Here is an 11,263-nt window from a genome sequence, read left to right as displayed (position 1 = left end):
ACCTAAGTTGGAAAAGAGACAAAAAAGACTGGACAATAGTAGCAACTGGTCAACTTTCCATCACTTGACAAATAATAGTAATAAATTCAGTGGTTTGGGGTGAAAATAGACACAATTCCAAATAAAAGAACAACACACCATTAATACCACACACACACAATATTTTATTATGTAACAAGCTTTACTTGGCTGACACAATCACACTGAATGAGTGACAATGCGCTGTTACTTGAAAGACCATCAGCCCTTCCAGCATCAGCCCTTCCAGCAACACAGTACACACTGACAGCATACATATTAACATCGCATGACAAGCACATACAACCATTGCCTACGTGAAGAAAAAAAACGACCATAAAGCACAGCTAGTAGTACTATAATATAATCGACCACAATTTTGGTCAAACATAACACACATTTTGTACACATTTACTTCACTCATCAAATATTGGTTTCAAGTTAGTTTTTGTAATTATCCACCAGGTGGTGGCATTCTCACAATCCATGGGACAATTTCATAACAATAGTCCAAATTAGGATCCTTAGACTGGATATCAAAATCCGTGTCAATAGGATCATTGGGAGGGCTAGATAAAAATACATTAAACAGCTATGACAAGTTTTGCTACACTTCATACAAAGGATGGGCAGGTGTGAAGAGGAGGGAAAGAGGATAAACGAATGGCCCACATCTTTTTTATTTATTATTATTCCTTTTAGATATTAACAGTAAGGAAAGAAGAGGTACAATTCAGTCATAAACCATCTGACCAATGTAAAACAATTCATCCTGGAACAAAGGAGAGAAACAAACACATAAATCAGACTTTTGTCACAGACGTGAGGTGTAATCTGATTGTACTGAAATCGGTCGGAAACTCCTCTTTTACCTGCTTTTAATCTCCTATGAGAAAAAGCTGTACAGATAGGAAAACCCGACGATTCCGATAATGGAACAGCACAGCATGATCATCATCTTCTTCTGCAGCGTGGAAGTGTGAGAGGAGGAGGAGAGGCGTGAAAACCCGGACGAGGCGAGGAGAAAGAGAAGAGCGTGAGGAGTAAAGAAAATACGCAAGGACAAAACAAATAGAAATATGAATCTGTACTGATGGCCCGGATATGCATTGAATCCGAATACCTACACCACATGTTCAGCTATCACCTGCCTACAATGACCATTTCAAATTCAAAGACATCAGTCATAGCCATACAATCTCTAGAAATTCAATTCAAACACGAGCACACATAAGCTTATCCATTTCCTGGAACTCGTTGAGGGACGGAAGAGTGGGGTCAAAGGAAAAATCCAAGGAGAAACAGGAGAGGGGAAAATGTGTGTGTGTATAATTATGTGTGTGTAAAAGACTGAGGAAGGTGTGTACAGTCATACCTGTTCTTGGTACACAGGAACTAAACTAGGTGCAGCTGTCTTTCCATTTCACATTCCTCGCTCTCCCACATACACACACACACACCATGAACACATGCAGATAACACTGACCACATAATAAAAAAACAAGAAACCTTTTAATTCCGTATTTAAACCTTTGGCACCATAACACTATTGTTCACTTTGAATGGGCTAATCACTTCCTGTTTCATTTCAAGACTCGCCATTGGACGCACTGTCTAAGGGCCGCCATAAGACAACATTGAGGAGGGACAGGGTGTATAGGGTAGGGGGCAGAGCTGAATCTGAAAGACTGAAAACTCCAGACAGCTTTCTTGACCACTCAGGCCAAAAAGCTGTGTGTGTGTGTGTGTGCGTGCTTTAACCCTTGTGTTGTCTACGGGTCGTTCTGACCCATCAGTCATTGTGACCCACCGTCGTATTGCGACAACTTTACCGCATACAAAAACAAAGTGAAGCATTTTCTTTTAACCGATGGGCTGTCTCAGACCCCCCACATTGCGAAGGTTAAAAGAAAATTATTTTTATTTGTTTTTGTATTGGGTAAAATTGGGTAAACACAACGATGGTTCGTTATGAACCTTTGGGTCATGTGACCCGAAGGCAGCACGAGGGTTAATGAGTCAAGAACACACTACAGAACCAACAGTTGATTCTCTGACAGTTAACTAGGGATCATGTTTCAACAAGATTGAATCCTGCTGGGTCACAATCATCTTTGGTGATGAAAACAAAACACCATTCCCTTATGGGTTATATAATACAGTAGAGGACGGAAGACAGATTTGCCTTAGTGGGGAGGAGGGAGGAGGGATGGGGTAATTCACATAACACAAGTTTGGAGTGTCCTTCCCGTCATTCAGTGAGCGGGCAGTAGATCAATATTATATTAAATAGTTTTATATATATATATATATATTACAGGATAATACATTTATTTCATAACAAATAGAATAACGATTTAACGACATGATGTACAGTACATTCGGATGTGTGAAATGCTACAAGATTTCCAATATTTAAAATTCCCTTGTTCTCCGTAGTAAGATCTCAAAGTACTTTGACCGTTGCCAGGTCTCTCCCTCTAGTCCCGCCTCTCGTCCAGGTGAGACACTCACAACCCGAGGACACCGGCCTGTTCTAACCAGTAACCCTCCACGCTGAACCATTCCTTATTTGGTCAGAGGGAGAGGTGGTCTGTCTGTGGACAAGAGGAGTGATTGGCTGAGTCCATGTGCCCCGATTCTGGACATGATTGCTGGAAGTCAGAGGTTGGAGAGAGGGACTGGAGTGATGATGATGACGGTGATGATGAAGAAGGGTAGGTGGGGGGGGGGGGCTCCTCTATAATGTCGTTCCTAGGATGATGGCGAGGAGGAGGACAGCAAGCACGGCACAGACCACAGCCAAAATGATCTTCTTCTACAAGGGGAGAGAAAAGGGACCCCGGTGATTGACAGGCATCAGTGTACCAATGCTAAAGGGGGTCAACAGACAGGCGCTGAGGAAGGAAGGTCTTTGTTTCTGGGATTACAGGGTTATTGGAAGGCATTTGTTGATGACTGACACCAGTTGAGATCCGCCCATCATAACACAGTGACTTACGTGCATAGTTCATCTGTTTGTTGAGAGTGCAATTAATACAGATACCCAGTTGTGCAATATTTACAAGGCCAAAGTCATCAGTCCCTAGAAAACAAAGTGCCCTTCCTTCCCCTCATCATCACTGTAAAAGCCGGACGCCATAAACAGCCCACAGGCACATGACAGCAGCGAGCGCGCACACACACTCTCACACTTTTCACACTCTCACACTTTTCACACTCTCACACTTTTCACACTCTCACACTTTTCACACATGCGCACCAAGTGAGCAAAAACAACAGAACCCTGACACCAACCCTACCAGCCGCTAGCAGCGGATAACTCCAAAGTCACCACAGTTGGAACACCCAGCAGAGAGATAGAAAACAAACACAGGCAAATACCTTAAGTCCACACAAACACACCCCTGTGAGAGCCACGGGGGGGTGGGGGTGGGGGGGGGGGGTGGGGGGGGGGAGGAGGAGAGCACGCAGAGACGCGCGCGCGCCAACACACCAGCGTGCCGCGGGCACAGAGAAGCACAAAGCCCTGGCTGGAGCCGAAGCTGTAGGTACCTCTCCCCCTTGCTAACCCCAGCGTCAGGACGGCGTCACACCGCGGTTACTCACCCTCAGCACCCTGCCGTTACTCACAGCCAGCTGGGCTCACTTCAAGCCCACGGACAAGCCTATGATCAGGGCCAGTACGGCCAGCAGAACCACCACGATGACCGCTATGATCATCTGTTTCTGTTGGGGGGGGGGGGGGAAACGACACATCTGGGCTGTGACACCCGTTCACTGAGAGGGACGAGGGGTTACAAGGAAAGCTTTCTTGACCACGTTTGAGGTCGTTCGTTGCCGAAACAGCACATCGTGAAACCCTCTTGTGAACAACAAGACCCATTTCCATAGCAACCACGTGTAGAGAAGTAGTTGTGTCCACTTCCTTAAAAAAAATGTGCACCGCACGGTGACACTCCAAATAAACACGCAAATATATATATATATATATTTTTTTTTTACAGTTGTCAAATATGCTAAAGAAAACCAAGTCAAGAACCAAGTCATGGCAGAATGTGCAATATCAACCGCAGGCATTAGAAAAATACAGTGCCATCATAAAGACAGTAGCAAGAAAGATGAAAAATAGACAATTAAACGTAAATAAGAGAGAGAGAAATGCTCAAGTGCTTTGTATGGTCTGTATGTTTCGTGGCGGACTTGTGTGTGTGTGTGTGTGTGTGTGTGTGTGTGTGTGTGTGTGTGTGTGTGTTGGGTTGGTTAGTAAGGTTGGGTGGAGACAGGTCAAAGGTGCAGGGACAGGAGAGGACGTTGGGGTGGGGGGGGGGGGGGGGGGGTTGGGGTTTGGGGGGGCGGTCCTCCAGGTCTTGGCTGCCCTCCCTCCTCTCCCCGTCACTCACACGACGAGCCTCCTGCTGGAACTTCGCCGCCTTCTTAGTGTCAGCAACCGCCCGCTCGACGAAGCCCACCGATTGGTCCATGTTGCTCTCAATCCTGTCAATCATTCCGCCCTGATGGGGGGAGGGTGGGGGGGTAGAGGGCGTCGGAGGGAGGAGCGCGAAGGCAGAGGTGGAAAAAAGAACAGAGCCGGGCAGAAGAGAAAAGAGAAGCAGAACGCACACAGGCACAGTGTGTGTTACAGCGGTGTGTGTGTGTGTGTGTGCGCGTGCCTGGTCAGCAGAGTGTCTGCAACAGTCTGCGTGGTTTTGTGACAGTGTGTGAAACGTTCCAGTAGCGTTGCTACGTGTGACATGTCCTAAACGGAGGCTTGGCTCACCACTGTGGAGGGACAGCAGTCAAGGACAGAAGTCATGCTGGAGTAGGGTCAGCGACAGAGGCTAGGACGCTAGGACGCTAGGCTAGGAGGCTAAGGAGGGATCACAGTACCTTGCGTGCTTTGCTTTGGTACTTGATGGCTTTTTTGGTCTCAGACTTGGCCACTGCTATGTGGTCCACGGATTTAGATACCTGGATCTCTATGTTGTTTACTATTTCACCCTGAAACAAAACACACACACACATACACAAACAAACACACAAAGATCAAGTCAAGGCATAGCAAAGAGCTCATTCCAACAAATGCGCCTCCAATGACAAGACATGAAACCGGAGAACGAAAGTGCTTACCTCGCACAGGACACTCCCTCAGAAAGCATAGGATAACCAACAAGGTGCATGAGGTTACCCACAACAGCTGGCGTCAACATTGTGTACATTGTGTGTTTTATTCCATTCGAAAGCATTTCATAAACATTGACCGGTGGATCGGAAGGACTGGACCGTGTGACCGCAGGGCCAGATGGCGTTAGTCGTGAATGAGGGACGATGAGGAGGTTTAGACGGACAGACGGACTCATGAAGAGAGAGGAGAACAAAGAGAAGCGGACAACAGAATGGGGGTGAAGGTGAGAGGGAACTGGGAAGGAGAAGGGAGGAAGAGGAGGTAGGGAGGGAGAAAGAAAAAAGGGGGACACAGGGATAGAGGGGAAGTAAGGGACCAGGAGAAAGTTAAAACACAGTTGGGTACAAATGGAGGTTCGTTGAAATTAAGGACGGATGGACGGACGGATGGACGGAGGGATGGAGGTAGGAGACGGGTGTACCTGGCTCTCCACCAGCATGGCGATGTCTATGAACATGTCGTGGAGCTCCTTAATGCTGCTCTCCAGCCGCACAATGTCTTTGTGCCGCGCCTCGATCTCATTGAGAGCCTGCTTTGAGATCCCCGAGTCCACAATCTACAGAGAGCGGAGAGGTCAGAGGGGGCACGCGCACACACACACACACCCACGCACGCACACACTTACCCCTGCAGTGAAGACGGCAGCATTCCCGCTCTCCAGCATCTCTTCAAGCTCGTCATCTGTTGTCGCTTTACCAGCTGGACAGGAGAGAGGAGGGTTACTTCACTTTCTGTGCGCGTGTGTGTGTGTGTGTTTGTGCGTGGTTGCTTGACTCACTGATCTCCAGCTGTCTTTGGATGCGTCCTTTACTCCTCTCCCTGAAGTCCACCTGGGCCTCGTTGTACTTGGTCATCACCTCCACAAACTTCCTGGACAGCACGGCATGCTGGGAGAACAGGATAGAGAAGTGTCAGCGTGGCGCTGGGGCGAGGGGGGGTGAGGGGGGGTGAGGGGGGGCGAGGGGGGGCGAGGGGGGGCGAGGGGGGGCGAGGGGGGGGAGGCGGGCTCTCTTCGATCCTGACCTGCGATTTACGTATGCGCGTGTCCGCCGAAACTCTCTCCTCCTCCTCGGACTCCAGATTCCTCTCGATGGCTGTGGACCAAGAAACATCCAAGCGTTAACAGAGCGATGCCGCCGGCGACCAATCAGCATTCACCTGGGCCCCGCCGAGCCAGCTGCGCGGGAGGGAACTCACTCTTTAGCTTGTTGCGGGCGTTGTTGGCCATCTTCTTGATGTCGTTGGTGATGGCCTCCAAGTCATCCTGTGTTTCTGAGGGTAGGGGGCAGGTGAATGAGAGAAACGCGACCAAAAACGACACTGTTATATTATAAAAGTGGGTGTAGAGAAAAAGAACCGAGATGAGGTGGGGGGGGGCGGATAGGTAGAGAGGGAGACGTATAGAGATATAGAGAGAGACAGTAGAAGAGAAGCAAGAGAGATGTTTACTCTGCTCTGATGTGGGAGCTGAGAGGATGACAGAGTAGAGCTTCTTGACTTCAGCCACATTCTCGTCAATCTTATCGATACTGGATCTGATGTCTTCGATCTGGAAAGGAGAAGAAAGAGAAAGAAAGAGAGAGAGACAGAGAGAAAGAGAGAGAGACAAAGAGAAACAGTCACCAACTCCCCAGCCCTCTGATTCTCAGCCACAGGAGTACACCACAAACCCAAACCAGACACCGTCCCTCACCTGACAGAAGAACTCATCCATGAACGCTGCATTGTCCACAGCGATTTCCACATCCTCATCGTCATTGTCGCAAGTCTAAGTACAAACAGCGGTGTTAGACAATGCACACACAGTTGCCACACGCACTCCCATATACACACATTGACATGGTTTGGGAGAAATGACAGCATGTACTAGTCTTGTGTGCTTCTCTTAACTCGGCTGACTGAGAAGTCGTTTAAACTCCAGGACCCAGACTGAATTCACACCATTGGTGGAGCAGGACGTTTTTTCTTGACACATCCAGTGTGTTTAACCCTCGTGCTGCCTTCGGGTCACATGACCCAAAGGTTCATAACGAACCATCGTTGTGTTTATCCAATTTTACCCAATTCAAAAACAAATAAAAATAATTTTCTTTTAACCTTCGCAATGTGGGGGGTCTGAGACAGCCCAACGGTTAAAAGAAAATGCTTCACTTTGTTTTTGTATGCGGTAAAGTTGTCGCAATACGACGGTGGGTCACAATGACTGATGGGTCAGAACGACCCGAAGATAACACAAGGGTTAAATCCAGTCCAATTCACACCATGCAGCCTCATCGACTAGATATAAGAATATCCGTCACCATTTTATTTTGTTTCAACCAAGCAATGTTCTTCTTATGATGCATGATTCTGATTTGGTTTCATCTCGTGATATTTATTGTTGTGCACAACTAGGAGTGATTGATAAATTGACACATGCCAGTGACTGTCCTCCTAGTTTCGATATCGTTTTCCCCAAACATTGCAGTCCTCAAAACTGGTTGTTATTCACCTCAAAAAGGAAAGGCTTGAAGTAATCTCTCTAATGAGACCTGAGGTTTCAGCAGTTCTCCTCTTTGTGTACTGTACACTGTCAGTCTACACCAAACAGATGAGTTGGATCGAGCACAAAATAAAGTGGGAGTTCTGCCACTTGATCGAGTTTTGTTTATGTGTATATACTGAATAAAGTACACCTCTCTCTCTTCCTCCATCTCTCTCTCTCTCTCCCTGCCCCCCCCCCCCCCCCCCCCCTCTGTCCACAGAGTCATAATGCTGACTGGCTGTGGTTGTCAGTTTTAGCACATCCTCCCAGCTCTGCTGTTGCATGACATGGCACCCTTCATGTCTTAGAGCTACCGGGTGACCAAGAGACCAAAGTCTCAATGCTTCAAACCCTACACATTCTCCTAGTCAAACCCTACACATTCTCCTAGTCAAACCCTACACATTCTCCTAGTCAAACCCTACACATTCTCCAAGTTAAACCAGCAGACAACTCCAAACATGGAAACATCAATACTTCTGTACCTCTCTTTCCATTCTATTCCCATGACCTCAATGCATAGTCGCTCAATTGACACACACACACACACACACACACACATTCTCAATGCCCACCAAGTCACCTGCAGGTCAGCTGATTGTCCTGTGAGCTAACAAAGTGTAGCATGCAGACAGCGTCCTGCAACGATTTAAAAGTACTTTTACTTTGTGCCTAACAACCTGAATAAACCCATTTCTGGTTGACACCCTACCAGACCAGGTAGCATACAGACCACCATGTCCACAACTAGGTGTTTTAGACTTCCTTTAACCTACCCCAGGCTATGCTCCAGTTAAACAGCTTTGTCAACCCTTGTGTAGACTGAATAGCTATGTATTCAATGTGTTTCCTGTTCAAATACATGGGAGACGCACAACAACATGACTCCAAATTCCTGATACAATGCTGATCCATGACCCCCCTCCCCCCCCCCCCCAACTCTCACCCTCGCCGCCACCTTCCACCCCCGACAAACACACACGCTCGCGCGTGCTGCAGTCAGAAGATAAGTGGTTTCCTTCCTGTGTTCAGAGACTCTCTCATTCAGCGCAAACTCGAGAAACGGGGCCGAACGTGTGAAAGGCCATCAGAGGAAGAAGAAGATGGGTGACTTGTGCCATCTTGAATTGGGCGTGTGCGTGCAGACGTGTGCTTGTCCGTTTGACACTCCAGACCACGTGCACGCCAGAGCAGGGGGTCGCCCACGTATTCTTTGTCACCATTCTGTCCGCCGTATGGGAAACTTCCCAGCCCATTTCTGCTTCATTCTGTGACCTCGACAACGCACCACATGGTTTCATACTCAGGAGTTTACGATCAAACACCTCCTATTTACATGCCGGATTGCATTTTACTCCCTAGAGCACTCATTGAACACAGGCGTGTTTATTAGACATGTATCCTTTATCACAACATGCTTAACTGTGAGGCATGTGATTAGTCTCTCTCAATCCAGGCTATAGGAGTTTAACAATAAAGATGATTTATGGACTCCACCCCCCCTGGCCCAGCCATCTCCTGAAGGCCCAAACACACCCTCAAACACACAATGCCTTCCTGTATTTAACCCCTAGGTCATGCCTTCCTGTGTTTTCATATACTTGGTGAACTATCATTGCTGAGATCACCGACGATGGATGGACAGACAGACAGAGACAGACAGGCAGACAGACGGACAGGCAGACAGACGGACTGACAGACAGGTCAAATGAGACGGACAGGAGACACACAGCCTTGTCAGTATAGGTGTTCCACAGAGACTGACAGAGAGACAGGAGAGTTGGAACACAGGGTTAAACACGGAGGGGGGGAGGGGAGTTACAGCACACGTAGGAAACTAGTTTTGAGATTAATAATGGGGGGAGGATTATCGTCAATAAACGTGTTCATGTCACACTTTTGCATGTATTAAAGCTTACAGAGTGGCTGGACAGTAATAGTGGGAGTCCTTGACAGTACAGAGACTGTGGAGGTCAAAATGATGAAGGCTGAAACTCTCTAAGGGTTTCTGGAACGGAAAACTGACTGGGGAGACAAGATTGTAAGAGTAGGCACAAAGTCCCGCTAAACGCTACTAGATTTACTTCCTTGTCGAGTCCCTTGTCCATCCAGTGTCAGGTGACCCGATCACGCACAGTAGCAACCATACAGCTGCACCACAAAGTTAAACATAAATGGAAAACACGAGGGATTTGGTATGCCTATATTGCCTCAAGACATTTTTATGACAATGGGTCAACTCAACTACGTTTAGACGCTGATCAACTGAATTTTTGAACGCACTTAGACTACTTCACTGAGGAAAGCCGACTGTCGTTGTATAGGTAGTTTGAACACAACAGCCCATGGCAAATATTTGGCCAACAGTTAAGAGGTGGCTATGGCAACATATCCCTATCCCGAAAAGGGTTCATTCTGCCTCACCCAAAATTACATGGTATTATTTACTTTGTAATACTTCCTGGATCATTTAATCAATTGATAATTACTAATACGACCAAATGTCTATTTTATATGAAAACTAATTGGAACACAATGGCACCTTCTACAGGCAACCATATGCGGGCCTAGCGTAACATTCATCAGTGTCTTGAGTGACACCTGAGATCCTCAAATTGATCGTTCAAACCCAAGAGGCCATCAATGTTTCCAAACCATAACAATGTGCCAATAGAATCATAAAACTTGTTAATGAAACGTTGACAATCAATACAACCCCCTAGCTTTCTTAACAGCAATATTATAGTCCTATATACAATTGTTGTTTTGTATGAGGTCAGTGGGTTATGAGTCATCACATCAAATAGCCATATACCATCAATGCAACATTGTTTCACTCACCGTTCATGTGGTCAGTGGTAACGAATGGAAAAGTGTTTCCGTTACAGCCTATGTTACCGTGGACCCTGGCGTATAGCCTGTATGTAGGCTACATCTGTCTGGTTCATGATAATTAGAAATGAATTATTTTGCAGTTAGAAAACATTTCGTGACCCTACTTACCGCTTTGAGTTGCTCCAATCGGTCCTTCATTTTCCCGACAATTTACCGCGTATTAAAATTACTCAAACTAAGAAAATATATAATTCTAAGGGATAGAAGAGTAGGCTACAGTCTTAAAATTCAGGATTCCTCAGCCAGCTGGACTGCAAGCTGCTGGACTGAATACAACCGCCAGTGAGTTGACAAGCAACTCTTCCAAAAGTTTTGGCAAGGGTTTTCCTTAAAGATTACTTTTTTAAGTAAAAATGATTCTTTTCCGTCGTTTTTCCTTACAATATGGCTGCTGAGGTTAAAGCCCGTTGGTTTTTCGCCAAATCTCCTCGCTCTGGGGATTAAAACAACAGTTGTGTACAGCCCTCATAATCTCTCTCTCTCTCTCCGGTCCAGTTATCATACTAAAACGCACTTTCTTTCTCACGCATGCGTATGCGAAGCACTGTGACCACTTGCTTCATTTGACCACGCCTTGTCCCGTAAACACCGTGGGCTACCTGCGTGAATGTTCCCTGATATCCACCTGTACTTGTGTTGAC

The 11,263-nt window shown here is 46.8% G+C and overlaps 1 protein-coding gene across 3 annotated transcripts; it reads right to left on the bottom strand.

The window, feature by feature from the left end:
* Positions 1–140: 140 nt before the first annotated feature.
* stx3b (syntaxin 3b) lies at positions 141–11,190 on the bottom strand. 3 transcript variants are annotated; one of them, XM_067247409.1, is made up of 11 exons: positions 10,731–11,190; positions 6,897–6,971; positions 6,653–6,752; positions 6,401–6,475; positions 6,227–6,297; positions 5,982–6,090; positions 5,829–5,902; positions 5,625–5,759; positions 4,909–5,019; positions 4,422–4,532; positions 141–982 (listed from the first exon to the last, which is right to left on the bottom strand). In XM_067247409.1, exons 1-11 carry the CDS (start codon positions 10,758–10,760, stop codon positions 905–907), a joined length of 969 nt encoding a protein of 322 aa, XP_067103510.1. In that variant the 5' UTR covers positions 10,761–11,190; the 3' UTR covers positions 141–904. The 3 variants fall into 3 exon arrangements, with proteins under 3 accessions (XP_067103510.1, XP_067103508.1, XP_067103509.1); XM_067247407.1 differs by lacking the exons at positions 141–982; positions 4,422–4,532 and adding exons at positions 1,509–2,836; positions 3,628–3,747; XM_067247408.1 differs by lacking the exons at positions 141–982; positions 4,422–4,532 and adding an exon at positions 1,509–2,836.
* Positions 11,191–11,263: the final 73 nt, after the last annotated feature.

Source organism: Osmerus mordax, chromosome 12 (assembly GCF_038355195.1).
Source record: "Osmerus mordax isolate fOsmMor3 chromosome 12, fOsmMor3.pri, whole genome shotgun sequence".
NCBI lineage: Eukaryota > Metazoa > Chordata > Actinopteri > Osmeriformes > Osmeridae > Osmerus > Osmerus mordax.
This window is presented reverse-complemented; position numbering and strand designations above follow the sequence as displayed.

Excerpts from the sequence above, each read along its gene's own strand:
- stx3b (XM_067247409.1), bottom strand. The coding sequence starts at position 10,760 with ATGAAGGACCGATTGGAGCAACTCAAAGCG. Across the intron at positions 6,972-10,730 it reads GATTGGAGCAACTCAAAGCG|ACTTGCGACAATGACGATGA; the intron begins GTAAGTAGGGTC and ends GTTTGTACTTAG. Across the intron at positions 4,533-4,908 it reads ACCAAAGCAAAGCACGCAAG|GGCGGAATGATTGACAGGAT; the intron begins GTACTGTGATCC and ends TCCCCCCATCAG.